General features: G+C 38.2%; 1 protein-coding gene across 1 annotated transcript; it reads left to right on the top strand.

Annotated features, from left to right (window-relative positions):
* Positions 1-12,186: 12,186 nt before the first annotated feature.
* Positions 12,187-14,540, top strand: LOC139709131 (uncharacterized). Its single transcript, XM_071621092.1, has 2 exons — positions 12,187-12,415; positions 13,859-14,540. The coding sequence occupies exons 1-2, from the start codon at positions 12,372-12,374 to the stop codon at positions 14,538-14,540; spliced, it is 726 nt and encodes a 241-aa protein (XP_071477193.1). The 5' UTR covers positions 12,187-12,371.
* Positions 14,541-15,303: the final 763 nt, after the last annotated feature.

Raw genomic sequence — 15,303 nt, forward strand, 5'->3', positions numbered from 1 at the left:
CCTTTGGCCTTCAATTTGGGTTTCTTCATCACTTTCTCCTCTTTTCCTTCATCTGTTTCCTTCTTCTTTTCTTTTCCTTCTTTCTTCTCTTCCACCTTATCTTCTTTTGTACTTTCCTTTTTAGTCTCTGCCTCTTTCTTTTCCTTCTTTTTCTTCTCCGCCTGTGCCGCTTCGTCTTTTTCCTTGGTTTCCTTGTCTTCTTTCTTTTCTTCTTGTTTCTTATCCTCTTCCACTTTCGCTGAAATCTTCGGCTTACGGATTGTTTTCTCTTGTTTCTCCTCTGTCTTCGTCTTTTTCTCTTCTTCAGTCTTTTCTTTTTCCTCTTTCTTGGCTTTCTCTTCTTTTTTATCTTCATCCACCTTTGCCGAAATCTTCGGCTTCCGGATTATTTTCTTTTCCGTACCTTCAGTTGTTTCCTTCTTCTCATCTTTCTTATCATCCTTTTTCTTCTCTTCCTTTTCCTTGCCGCTTTCTTCTTCTTCCTTGTCCTCTTTCTCCTTCGCTTTTTCTTCAGCATCTTCTGATTTCCCTTCTTCTGACTCCTTGTCTTCTCCTTCCTCTTTTTCTTTGTCGCCTACTTTTTCCTCCTCTTCTCCTTCGTCGGCCTTTGCTTCTTCATCCTTTTCCTTTTCCTGTTCTTCCGCCTTCTGTTGTTTCCTTTTTTCGTCCTCGGCCCATCCCGGGAGCTTCAGGAACTTTTTGAGAAACTCCAGTTCCACTGCTTCCTCGAAGGCTTGGTAGTCCTGCAGGCAAAAATCAGCATGGATAAAAAGAGAATGCATTACCAAAGTGTCTTCTTCTTTTTTTTTTGTTGTTAATATCGGAAATGCACATTTCTGTGGATTTTTTTTTATTCACTAAAACTTTGATATCTCTTTAGTGACTCATGTATCTATCTATTACTCTCCCTATTCATCTATCTCTGATGTACTTATGTGTAGTGTAGTATACAATTTGTTGCAGCGGTATGATAACGAATATAGTTTCGTTCTATAATCTATTCTAAAATCTCAAGTGACAACATCGCAACGTTTTAATGATGGCACAGTAAAACTTGTCCCATGATTACATTTTATATGGCATAGCATACCAAATAATACCAGGAACTCAACTTTGAATTACCTGTAGAAAAGTGAAATATACAAGGTACATGTACGAGTAGGGTTTAGGCATTGATATAGATTGCTAGAAGCTACTTGATAGCAGTTATGTATACAAGTACAATCGTGTAGCCTGAAATCGGAATAAAGTGTTTTTCTTTTAGCGTTTTCCAGCATTTTTCCACTGCCATATCACATCAAGGATAAGAGACTACTGGAGATTCCGAATTAATCAATTATACTAAACCTTAACAAAAAAAAAAAATGAGGATCATTAACTGGGAATAAATGTGTTCGGCTGACTCCATGTAAATCTGCCACGATTGAGGCAGAGAATATAAGAAAGATTTTCTTCGCAAAGGAGCAATTCATATGAGGTGTCTTTGAAGAAAACTAATTTTCGCAAAAAAAAAAGTATCATCATCGGTAAGATGCTCGAATTACATACACGAAGCTTTGTTGTTGTTTTTTTTCTGTTTGTTTCTTCTGGGGTTTTTTTCTGTTGTTTATTGTTTCTTTGTTTGTTGGGGTTTTTTGGGGCGAAGGACCTTCTTTTTATTAAGAGATGGTGAAGGAATGAGAATTGGGCATTGGCTGAGTTCTCAACTGTGAGGCAGTCGATGATATTACACTGGATATATGGGAGAGGGATATACTATATCTTCACACTGAAGAATGACGCCTTGTTTTGCGAAGTGTCCGCGTAAAGCAATGCTGCATTGTTCACCTCTAGTAGCTATCATAAGCATTCCCTCTCCCCACACCCCTCCCCACCACCCCAATTATGTTTGGGCAACTCATAAGCCAAGTACAATGTAGTGCATGGGAGGGTGTGTGGAACTGTGGTATAGGGTAGAATATAATAGACTTGTCATGATGATGATGATGATTCACAGCATATGTGTGGCACCATCATATCTGCTTAAAAACATTCAAAGGCACAGACTCCTCCAAGAGAGTACATGTAAGTTAAATGTAGGTGAAAGCCTGGTGAAAAATATGAGTCTTTAGTGAGGCTTTGAACAGAATAAGCCCCTGGACATTTAACCCATTCTGTGCCGGGGACTTTGGACAGTGTGTACAATGCTATGAGGTTTTAGGTCAATCAGCACTCAAAGCACACAAAGGGTTAAACCGGAGGGGTTCGAATCCTTCCTACATTCTTTCGCATGATGCTTTACATATTCTATCCCTCTTGAAATTGATCTGGGGTGTTTCACAAAGATTTTAAGTCGACCTTAAGAACTACGATCAACTGAAAACTAGGGTCTGCTGGGCTTGTGCCGAAAGGGTGGGTTGGGTGGTGGCGCGTCGCGTTAATGGGAACTCCACCCTTCGTCCAAAGCCCCCCCCCCCCCCCGGTTTTGCCGAAAGGGTGCGTTGGGAGCGTTGGGTCGCGTCGCGTTGACTGGAACCCCACCCTTCGTCCAAAGCCCCCCCCCCCCCCTCCCCCGGTTTTGCCGAAAGGGTGCGTTGGTACTTTTTCCCATGTACTATTAAAAGACGAGTTTTGAATTTATATTTAACCTTCAAACAACCATTTCAAAGAGGCTATCGTCCGGATCTAATATTTAGTTCGTCCAATGTTCATTTGGTCCAATATCCATTTGGTCTAATATCCGTTTCTGTTTTACATTACAGGGCATGGATCATGTGGATAATCAGTGGCTTATCTATATATAGTCCAGCTGCCGGGGGTGCTGGCCTGGCACCACGGGGGAGGGGCGAGGGACCCTAAACTTTACCCTAATCTTATTTCATGTGTATGAACATCTGTTTTCTCCCTCAATGCAGGGTCAGAGGGTAGTCCGTAGTCGTAGAAAAAGGCCCCTCCAAAAAAAAATAATAATAAATAAATAAATAAAAATGAATAAATAAATAAATAAGTAAATAAAAATAGAAAATAAAATAAAAAAATTAAAAATAAAAAAAAATAGCCCAGTTGGTCATATAGACGAAACGATGATTGGACCAAATGGTACCTGATTAGACCAGGAGGCTGGCTATTAGACCAAATGACAATAAGATCAATGGTTATCAGACTAAATGGGTGTAGACTAAATGATGATAGACAGAGGCTAGACCAACCGGGCAATGGACCAAAATTAATGATGTGTACACCAAATTTATATTGGACAAATTTGGTTTTATTTTAGACCAATTGATGAGCAGACGAAATGGAATTAGACCAACTCATAATAGACCAAATCGGTATTTGATGATATAAATTGGTGTTAGACCAAAAATAGACCAAATGGCTATTATTAGACGAATTGACTGTAGACCAAATAGTAATTAAACCAAATTACAATTAGACCAAACAGTAATTGGACGAAATGATGACTAGACCAACTGGTTATTAGACCAACTGGCTGCAGACCAAGTGGTAATAGAGTGTAAACCGATCCGGACGATAGCCTCTTTGAAATGGTTGTTTGAAGGTTAAATATAAATTCAAAACTCGTCTTTTAATATTACATGAGAAAAAGTACCAACGCACCCTTTCGGCAAAACGGGGGGGGGGGGGGCTTTGGACGAAGGGTGGGGTTCCAGTCAACGCGACGCGACCCAACGCTCCCAACGCACCCTTTCGGCAAAACCGGGGGGCTTTGGACGAAGGGTGGTGTTCCCATTAACGCGACGCGCCACCACCCAACCCACCCTTTCGGCACAAGCCGTATGCTGTGTGTGTCTTCAATGATATTCTGACAATGAATAAAAATTTTGCATTTCACGTAGGCGTTAAAATATAAAATAATATAAGTGACAAAGGAGTTTGTCTGTAAATTTTGGCAACAATTTGAAGTGGATTCTGAAAAAATTGATTAAAAATGATTTACAGGGTGACCAGAAGCATACCATAATTTCAAGGTGGCCGTATTTTTTTTTTAAGAACGACAAAAATCATGTGTGAAACACCCCAGATGTATTAATGGGTCATGCTTACAGCAAGGTCCCATGGTAGGAGAACAGAGCGAAAAGTAAACAGGATATATAAAATACAAGCTACCCTGGGTGAACAAGACCAAAACCATATCACTATTTGTTATGTAGCACTTGTATAATCATTGTATATTACCCCGCAGTATTCGTCCCCGTTGGCGATGTGGGGTGGAAGTGCGGAGGGGTTGCCACTGAGCTCTCTCATCTTGTCCTTCGCGGTCGGCCGCATGGCGATGTCGACGTAGTCGAGCTCGTAGTTGAGATCCCTCCGCTTGCTATCGAGCACCATCATCACCTTCTGAATTTCCTTCATCAGCTGTGAGTGAAGGACAGAAAAAAATGTCTATGACTGTCCTGTTCTTGTGAGTTAAAGTGATGGTATAATTTTGGTGAAGATGTGGATTCAGATTTTAACTTTTTGCAAGATAATCTAAAACCCCCTATATAAAATACAAAAGAGCATACAATTCTTAGAGGAATAAAACGTTTGTTTGATGGAAATCGGTTTCGAAACGGCTGAGATATCAAAAAGTAAAGTAAAATAAAGTGGTCCTAATTAAGGGTGGGACCCACCTTTCATTAGGACCAAAATGTTTTGCTTTATTGTTTAGGGACATCTCAGCCATTTCAAAACCAATATTCATCAACCAATAAACTTTTTAAAATTCCTCCAGAATTGTATGTTCTTTAATATTTCTTATAAAATGGTATTATCTTGCAAATGGTTACAACCTGAATTCCAATCTTAACCAAAAACTATACCATCCCTTAAAAAAAGTTCATTTGACATGAAATGATGTATTGACACCAATTTCATCGATCGTATATAGTTTGTCGAGAGATATTGTCTTGAAACAGGGAAGTGAAACAAATGCACCAGAAAAGAGAAATCATGAGGGCAGTTATGATGACATTAATGTCTTAAAGAAAGAGTTCAGTAATCATCGAACAGACTGCAGGCATGTTCATAGCACAATCATGCATGAGGCTCAGTATTTTTTTTTTGTCAGCAAACATAAACACACAGCTACAGTAATAGGAATACCGCCCTCTATTGATATTGTGTCGGGGGAAATAATGCTGTATGACAAAATGAATCACTTGTATTGTTGTCTAATTGTGACGCTAGTCATTTTCCCAATGATGTGTTCATCCTGTGCGATGATACTTTTAATCTGTGACAAATACAAATAGGAACATTTATAGATTTGAAAAAAAAAACAAGCATACATACACAATCACAGTGTATGTATGTGTATATGTATATGATGTGTGTGTGTGTGTGTTGTATGCTAAGTGTGTGTGTATATTATATGCGTACATATATGGAGAGTTTAAACGCAAAAACGATTTTATTCCATTTTTGTTGAGTTGAGACATTTGAACTCACAGCTGCTTTAAAAAAACATAGAAATTATCATAAAACATGGGACATTCTAATCATAACCTCACGAATGTTCCTTGTTAGGTTGCAAATGAGGCATCACTAAAAAGGTTTTATTTTGTTCTATCAGATGATGGACTTATACTTTAAAATGTTTCAAAAATGGCCCTTACCAAATTGCGATAGAACTCTCTCTCTCTCTCTCTCTCTCTATATATATATATATATATATATATATATATATATATATATATATATATATATATATGTATATATATATATATATATATATATATATATATATATATACATGGTTTCAAATTGAACATCCAGTACACCTAGTGGAATGGATTAAAAGTGAGCAAATATTTAAAGTTAGGGATGACACACAAAAAGAGAGAAGAGAAAAATAATAATTGACCCATCAGCAGGTGTGCAGGTGGCTAGAAACATAACGGGGCGTGGTTTTATCTTATCTGCTTTTGTTTTTCTATCTATCCAGTTTTTGGGGGAAATACTCTGGTCAGCTGTACCGTATTTGTACTTGTTATGATTTTTCTTCTGCTTTTTTTTTTCTAATTTCTAGCATGTTGAAAGATATATTCTATGTCTCTTTTGAAAAAAAAAATGGTCCAATGAACAACAGCGGCAATGATAATAAGTACGGTGATGATGATAACGATGATATTGACGATAATAATTATGATGACAACAAAATTACAATAGTGATAAATAACAATACTACTAATAACGACTTCAATACTCAATGCTACTACACTAATATAGTAGTAACAATAGTAACAATCATGATGACAATAATGTTCAATAGTATTCATAAAAATTTCAACAAAGATATCTAAAAAGATATGCAATACAAAACATACAGTAACATTGAATACACGTGTATGCAATGAACAAAAGTTAATCATTATTTTAGATTGCGTATGAGTGTCAAGATACCTTGAAAAAAGAATACAACTGAATTAACAATATTGCAATTATATGTATATATATATATATATATATATATATATATATATATATATTTATATATGTATATATATATATATACACACACACACACACACACACACAAGGGGGAGCAGTGCGCAGATAGTACTGTTGTCAGAGACAGACGACATGAGAAAAGATCTCAAAAGGAAGAAAGAGACGGAGAAGGAGAGAAACAACGGCAGGAATAGAGACCAAGTTAGCTTAGAGAAAGAAAGAATGAAAGGAAGGAAGAAAGAAAGGAAAGAAGAAAGAAAGAAAGATGAGAGAGGTAGAGATTGGTATAACGAGAGAGAAGGAGAGATGAGAAGGATGGAGGAGATGAGAGAAAGAAAGAAAGAAAGAAAGAAAGAAAGAAAGAAAGAAAAATGAGAGAGATGCAGATTGGTATAACGAGAGAGAAGGAGAGATGAAAAGGATGGAGGGGATGAGAGAAGCATGCAGGGAGGATGAGGGAGGAAGCGGATGATGTTATTGGTATAGGGAGCGAATCGTGTCTTCCACCGCAGCCAGAGTCCGCGAGTAAGAAGAGGAGACCCGGCATAGACTCTTTGGAATCCGTGGTATGCAGCATCGCTCCGAGTCATCTCGGCCGCGGATGAGGCCAGTCCTCCTGGCCAGCCAGCTGAGATGGCGGCGGCACTATACCAGTGATGCTATTATGATGGGCCGGTCAAGTCATGTTGTCAAGATGCGCACAAAGTTACAGTACATCCAACCTTCACTTACAGTACTCAATACTAAGAAAGTTTGCTTTAAAATACGACATTCTTTAGGACGTCTAATGATTATTATTATGTTCTCTTTTTATCAAATTAAATGACATTTGTCGTCTTGGGAAAACAAAGGCAAGGGAGTTCTTACAATGACTGGTATGATATTCTCTACTAGCTTCCCAACAACACTGAAGTTGCTGGAAGAAAGATACTGCATGTATCTCATCTCATAGGCCTTGACCTAAAGACTTTTCGACGGGGAAAACAATCACACCAATTGTCTTACCTGATATGTTGCGGTGTAAGTAGTGATGTACACTGTAATTACGTTCGACATGGTGGCAGGCGTTGTACGAAGACTTCACAACAGCTTCGAGAAGATTTCTGGCAGAGAGAATTTGCGCTAGATATTGATTTGATTAGACGTGTTTGTCTCTGCGTAGTAGCTTCTAGACGTCGACGGGCGTAATGCATCAGGGCAATACAGAGAGCGGAGATGCACAGTATACTGTTGGTGACCTCACACACGGATCTCAGAGCGGACTCGTCTATCATTTTTAATAGAACCTGGGAGGCGCTATCTTAAGAGGAAATTATTCTTGTCATTGTAATTATGACAGGGAAAGCTTTCAATATATTAGAATAATGTTAGGTTGAATGATTATCATATATGTATAATAATCATATCAGAATAATTGTTCTTTATCATCGTCATTATTATCATTATTGATATTATGATCAATGTATTATTTTCATCATTGGTATCAATATCATTATTATTAATCATTATCATTATAGGCCTCATTACTCCAATATAGGCCCACTCACGTAGTTAGAATTTATTCATTCATTTATTTCCATGAATGTGTATTAAATAAGGGCGGTGATAGAGAGACCCATGGACTATCTCCCTGGTAATAATGTTCTCCTTTATTTTTGCTGATATAAACAGGACTCAACCAATGTCTTTGGGTCCTGCACTTAAACTAGCTGACCAAGGAGATACTAAAAAAGGCATTATGTATGATATAGTGCACGTCAAAGTGTAAGATACATGTGAGCCAAGTACACGGATTCCAATTGTTAAAGCTGCAGTCATGCGAAGTTTTGCGAGTGCTCTTCAATAGCCTTCTCTTGTGAGAAATAGATCTGTGAATGACATTTTCCCTCCCTTCTCCTTTTTCCATTTAAGGTCTTTGCAACAAGCCAAATATATATATATATATATATATATATATATATATATATGTATATATATATCATATATATATATATATATATATATATATATATATATATATAGGCGTACCTGGCGTACCCAACGGATATATATATGTGTGTGTGTGTGTGTGTGTGTGTGTGTGTGTGTGTGTGTGTGTGCATGTGTGTGTATACAAATATGGAAATAAAGATATGAGCTGGAAAAAGTATTTTTATTATCGCTGTAGGAGGTAGATTATATTCCTTTGCAATTATGAATTCTCGGGATTAAATTTAAAAATTGTGCAATTTTATACGGATATTTTGCAAACTTATAGTATGTGAAGAGATAAGTGGGTGTAGGAATATAGATGGGGAATTTGAAAACTCGATTTTTTTTTTTTTTTTTATAGATAAAGAAATAAATATATTGGAAAGGGAAAATGCTTTTAATTTTTGCATGAAAAAGAAGTGATAGTGATCATGATAATGGATAGAGATCATGCTCAGCCAGTTCAATATTTTTCAAAAATCTGGATATGAATGTTCTGTTAACAATAATTTATATTCAAATTCATGAAATCCTTCCGTCGAGATGTTTTCATTGCAACTGATTGACAAATAGCCCTACAATTATGATATATTACCAAATCATTTCTATAATGAGAAGAAGATCGTTAAATCTCAGCACATGAATTTCGTGGTTACATCTCATTTAAAACTGAAGATTCTAGGCAAAAAAAAATTACAAGAGATGTCAATTAACGGAAAATGTATAATTGTTTAATTAACAAATATTGTATGATTTCAAGAAAAGAGATGGTCATGATAATTTTGAGTGTACTAAAGAAAAACTTAAAGAAGCATTAGTTTGTTAAACCATTCATGTTCAACGTTTCTTAGTAAACACAGATAATTTCAATTTAAGTTGTCACATGAAGTGATTTACACTAAAGAGCAACTTCTAAAATTTGGTTGGGTTAAAAATAGTTTGTGTCCTCCTTATAATCAAGAAATAGAAACTCATGAACATGTATTTTGGCAATGTCAAATTGTAAAAGATATGATTCATGTGGAGAGTTATGATATCTCATTACGATATCGTGAAAATACGAGATATGCATTGGGCAGACATTTTTTTCAATTTCAATTTCGATTTTATTATCGTATTTCTCGATGGAAAATACATAAAATATAACAAAATATAACGAGAATGTCCAGCTTGTATATATACAAAACAAAAATACAAACATATAGTACATAGCGGTCGATGTGTCATTTTCAATCAAAGTAAAAGAATGCTAAAGAGAAATATGATGGAACGTACTAAAAAGCAAAGCTTGTTGAGTGTAGGTCCCAACAAAAGCCTAGTGTGGAGAACAGGATGAGTATACGGGTACAACAAAGACCAGACTATAAAGGATCACTCGGGGGTACAGAAGATTCTTCTCACATAATTTTATGTGTATAATAAAATGAGAACAAGTAACCACATGCTGCACACTATATAGCAGTTGCTCTAATAGCAATTTTGACAGGGGAGTGATAATGTGAACGCGACATAATTTTAGGGTTTTAACATTCCGGCTTCCATTGACACGGGGAATGAGTCGGAAAATGGAAGACATGAATCAACAATTCCTATATGTGATATACCAGCCAGCTGCAATGTCTCATGAAAAAGGAAAGAAAGAAAGAAGGGGAAACTATGACTCTATTTTTGTTGGACTGTCCGGTAGCTCAGTGAGAATGATGTTCGTTATTTCTTGTATTATTTTACTGAAATATATTATCTGTAAGTCAAGAAGTAGTTTCTTACCATCCTATAACATATTCAGAAAAATAGTGGAAAGTATCGAAGAGGAAACGAAACCGGCAAATTTGAGAGGGAAATCAGGCTTGTATTTTTAACGAATTTGGAATATGTTAATTAACCGAAATATTTGAAAAGATTAGCGAGTGAAGGTTATTATTTGATCGATATATAGAGCGCGGCTGGGGTTTTGTATAAGGAAATATATTTTCTGTTTTATGAGGGACGTTCAAGTCTTCTGTATTTTTCTTTTGTCTGTATAGCTTCTCAACGACTTGTCTTTTTTTCTGCTGCTTTTAAATGCTAACTCCTTTCACTGGTGATTGCATTTATTAATGCAGGGTATGAATATATTATGGAGTTTTTGTGATTGAATACAATTTATTTTGAAGTGTAGGATTGGGATATGAGCAGGGACCGTATACTGCATGGGAGGGGGCTGGGTAAAGGGGTAGGTTTAAGGATCGGGGGTTTGTGTGTGTGTGTGCGTGGGGGGTGGTACGTGTATAGGTTTGTGTATAATTGAGTCAGCAATAGGCCTATATTAGTTTTTCTGGTCACGTGCAGATAGTTTGTTCTTCATTTACTCAATCATTTTTTTATTGCATATTGCTTGCATACATTGAAGATTAATGTTTTGTCATGTGAAATTATTATAGAAATCAATTAGATCATGAAAACGGACCGCACAGACCTGCGGAAGAACAGTCTCTGGACTCAAGTATGTTGCAGTGAAAAGACATGAAATGAAAAACAAAACAAAACAGTTTGTGCGTGTGTGTTTGTGTGTGTGTGTGTGTGTGTGTGTGTGTGTGTGTGTGTGTGTGCATCTACATAGATAGCTAGAGAGCGAGAGAGATTATCGGTATTCATCACAGGTCAATGCCCTTTTCCTTTGCCCTCTCCACCCCCCCCCCCCAAAAAAAAAAGAAAAACCGAGAAGAAAAATACCCTGCACCTCAAAACAAACAAAAAGTTGCCAGACATGAATTTTTTAGTTAAGACCATGTTCTGATAGAACAGACTTTAAGCTTTAAAATGATGTATAACTCAAATCAAATGGACTCTCCGAACCTATCTAAATATTGGAAAGAAAGCACAAACTCAGGAAAAGTGTGAACTGAGAAAAGAGGCTCTGAAGTACAGTGTCTATTCAAGCGCTTAACCTTTACTAAACCGTGCTGGCTGTGTGATGAATGGGACAAAAAACAGGAAGTAAACCACCAGAGTAACAACAATGAAGGGATTATCAAATAAAACTGAAATTACGCATGCCTCATTAACACATTCTGTCCATAATTAATGCCATTCTTCAAAGCAGTAGCACTTTCCTTTCAAAAGTTATTAGAGTTGAAAGTGAAGAGTGTGGACAAGGTTTTTCAGAAATGAAAAAAGGATTCTAAAGACACACCTAATCACACTATTCTACCAAAAAAGTTGGAGATAAACTGCTAAAAAAAACACACACTTTCCTGCCCGTTTTATGATACCAAATTTCAGCATAATGTAAAAGAAGACCCGCTCTTTCAGAAAATATGAAAAAGTCAAGTTCGGCTAGGTTGACCCATTTCACTTATTTTCATTGCAGTCCTCACGCAAAATCAGTGTGTGCGACTTTATGTTCGTTTTGAGGTGCACGGTCATATAATAACATTTAACAACTTTAGCCGGCTTTGCTCGAAGTCCTGCACAACAGTGTTAAGCGTGACAGTGGACAAAATGAGCAAGGCCACAGAGTACACATTCATTGTACACTATACTCCTCTGCATGCTCCTGACACTGAACTTTGAGCAATTCCGTGTAAACGTACACCTATATGATAGGAATTACAGTGCGCTATGCACACAGATTATCACGATCGAGCAACCAGTAACTTTGACAGCCTGCATGCATTCTAATATCAGGATCCACTTCTGTCTGGCGCATGACATCGTTTTAGATTAGCTTTAAACGTCTCTCTGCCCGAAGCAACATGTCCCAGCCCGATGAGAAACCGTCACGTCTGTGTCTCCTGTGCCTTCCACGCTCGGGTTCGACTTCGCTTCTAAAGTGCCTGAGTTTCTTCGAGGACAGCGAAGTCTGGTTCGAACCCTTCGTCATCGGCCGCTTGGTGAAGACCGAGTACAAGCGCAACACTGGGCGGGAACTGCCGACGGAATGGGACGAAGCGCACTCGGAGCAGTTCGAGCAGGCGGCCAGGTTCATGCAGGCGATCAACAAGCAGCAAGTTAACGGCAAGAATTACGCGTGAGTACACGTAAATGACCGTAATCATGGGGGGGGGGGGAGGTAGGGGGAAGGAGGCGGGGGAGGGGAGGGGTTCTTAGTTTGCGACCACACCTTGCTTGTCACCTCTGTCTGCCAGCCTGATAAAGTTTGCTTTTTTCCCCTGTTTTATATATGATATTCATATCTTTATACTGCTTTGATATGTGCAATTCCACACCACAGAATCAAGTTTGCTTCACAGGGCTCGGCATTAACATTTTTCCTGGTGGCCCGAGTTTGGACCACTAAAATCTTTAAATTTGAGATTCTAGTGTCCCGAAAAATAAATGTATTCAGGAAATCGCCCAAAATAAAAGGAAACAAAAACAGGCCATTTTGGCTCTCAGTTGCCTGATCGGGCCTCCTAAAGATAACCTTTTTTAATTTTTTTTATTTGGTGGCCGGATATTAATTTTTAGTGGCCCCGTGCTACTGGGCCACCGCTAATGTCACGTCCTGCTTTGATTGATGGAGTAAAATAAAACAAATGGAATGGTATCCTATAATACTTGTTAAATTCTGCAAGAAAGACTGCTATTCTAAATGTCGTTACGTTTTCAAGATACTATGAGTGATCAATGGCGGATCGGGGGGTGGGGGGTAGAGGATGTATAACCACCCCACCCGCTAGAGATTTTTTTTTGGGGGGGGGGGGAATAGGGGTCTGTTCATGTAAGATAATTGAAACATAATCATGGTGATATGAACAAAAAAGCGCGCGTTTTTAATGCAATTTGACACAATTGCCAAAAAGAAAGCGAATGTATCAAATAACTTTTTTTTTCTCGGATATAGGCCTATATTCATTTTGCAACGATTTCTCTTTATGCTTTCATTTATACACTGTACCACATCGAGCGTTCTTTTCTAACGCGAGTCAGAGTTTCTCAGACTCGGAGAGTGAATATCTGCGGTGAGGTAAATATAGGAACAAAGACTCAAGCAAACATCTCTCTTTGTGTATTATCCTCTCGTCGCTCGTACAAACTTCCGTGGACTTTAATCTCCCACTTTTTTTCTTTTCTTTTTTCAGTGATTGTATTGTCGGGGATTATTCTATAATCATTTATCTCACCGCGCACAATTAAAGGTTGAAAACAATTATTATCTATCTATCTCTCACCATCCTAAGCTCCCTCTTTCTCTCTCATGATATGATAAGCAGTACGAATCTTCGTGTTGTTGTTTGTTTTGTTTTTTTACTGGATAATATTAGCCAAGAGAGAAATCTGAGTTGCTGACGATATATGCACAAAATACAGTATCTATGCACAAAATACAGTATCTCTGATAGTGGTAGTTGGCTTTTTTTTAAAATGAACATTGCTATAATCAAAACATATTCAAGCTCAGACCCAGAGGTGCATTGAACAGATATGTCAGTGTGTAATGTTTTCATGTTTCCTCGCATCCTTCTCGCAGGTTTTCGGAAATCAAGCGATCCATCGAATCTTCCCAGAAGCCCGTTGTCATAGTCAAGGACATGGGGACGTCGTTCCTGGGTCGATTGCAGTACCTTCCGTCTCCCGACGTGGGCTTCAAGTACGTTTTCATCATAAGAAACCCCTGTGGCGCCATCGCATCCTACCGAAGAGCGTCTCTTCAGACGTGGAGGAACTACAAGACCTTCACAGGTAGTGACGAGGAATTCGACTTGTTCACGGACGATCGATACTATCGCAGTCCCGGCGGCTGCTTCCGGATTCTCCATGGCGTGTGGAAACACGTCCGCGAAAACATCGATCCCGATCCCCTCGTTATCGATACGGAGGACTTCCTAGCCGACCCGAAGGCGTTCCTGCAGAAGATCTGCCAAGTCGCGGGGCTGCGCTACCACGACGGTCTACTTCAGTGGGACCCGACTCCCGCCGTGGTCAAGACGTGGAGAAACGCCGGTGGGGTTAACCATCTTCTTGGGGAGAGCCTCGTTGCTTTTCACGGCACGGCCATCAATAGCTCGTGCTTCTTCCCGAGGAAGCGGCAAGCCCCGCCCGACAGATCAACCCTCACCCCCGATGTCCTCAGAGCGGTGGACGAAGGAATGGAATTTTACATGGACATGTATCAGCATAGATTTATTCCAGGAAATACATCCGCCCCATAAAAATGAAGAGCCTGCATGAAAACAAAAGCGGGTAAATCTGTTGCGACCAAAGAATGAATTTCGACTTTAGGCATTCATGCACACATTGTCTTCCTCTTTTCTTTCTATCCCTCTCTTTCTCTCTCCTCTTTATTTATCTCTGAGCACTACCATCTGTACAAGTCATGGCCAATCACATAGAAAAACGATACAGACAGATTTTAAAAAAAAATTGTTGTTCCTCTATGAATCTTTGAATAAGATGCATTATTATGCAATAATCATTATGTGCAAATCTACGTTGATTTTCATTTATGACAAGTATATACATGTATAACCATATACATTCTTGTTTTGTTTTGTATGCCTGAAAGTGTCTACAACTCCTCTTCTTTTGATTGATATATAAGTCTGCTCTCTCAGACATTCAAATTGGAAACACTGAACATTTAATCAAGAAAATATCAAGTTCAAACAAATAGCAAGTACGAGACACTGATTGAAGCATTGAGTAAGAGTTCGGAGTCGGCTGAGTATTTCAGAAATCAATATCGTTTTGCTGACCGCGCTCTACAATGATGGGCACATGTAAAAGAAAAAAAAATCCAGCATAAAAGTTTTGAAGCAGAATATCATGCTGTCATTATCAAATACATGTTATTACCTATGATATTGTGTAAGCTTTTTACCAAATGGTTTTGCAATAGCAACATCGTCTATACATGGGACTGAAGGAGAAGTGGTAGTGTTTCTCCCATTGTACCATTACAATAATCTACCTTTT

This window comes from Diadema antillarum, unplaced genomic scaffold (assembly GCF_040938485.1).
Source record: "Diadema antillarum isolate AM-2024a unplaced genomic scaffold, OU_Dant_1.0 seq00001410_RagTag, whole genome shotgun sequence".
NCBI classification, from domain to species: domain Eukaryota; kingdom Metazoa; phylum Echinodermata; class Echinoidea; order Diadematoida; family Diadematidae; genus Diadema; species Diadema antillarum.

Bases quoted from the DNA above. Each gene is read 5' to 3' on its own strand.
- LOC139709131 (XM_071621092.1), top strand. From the start codon at position 12,372: ATGCAGGCGATCAACAAGCAGCAAGTTAACGGCAAGAATTACGC. The intron at 12,416-13,858 runs GTGAGTACACGT...TCCTTCTCGCAG, and splicing joins GTTAACGGCAAGAATTACGC to GTTTTCGGAAATCAAGCGAT.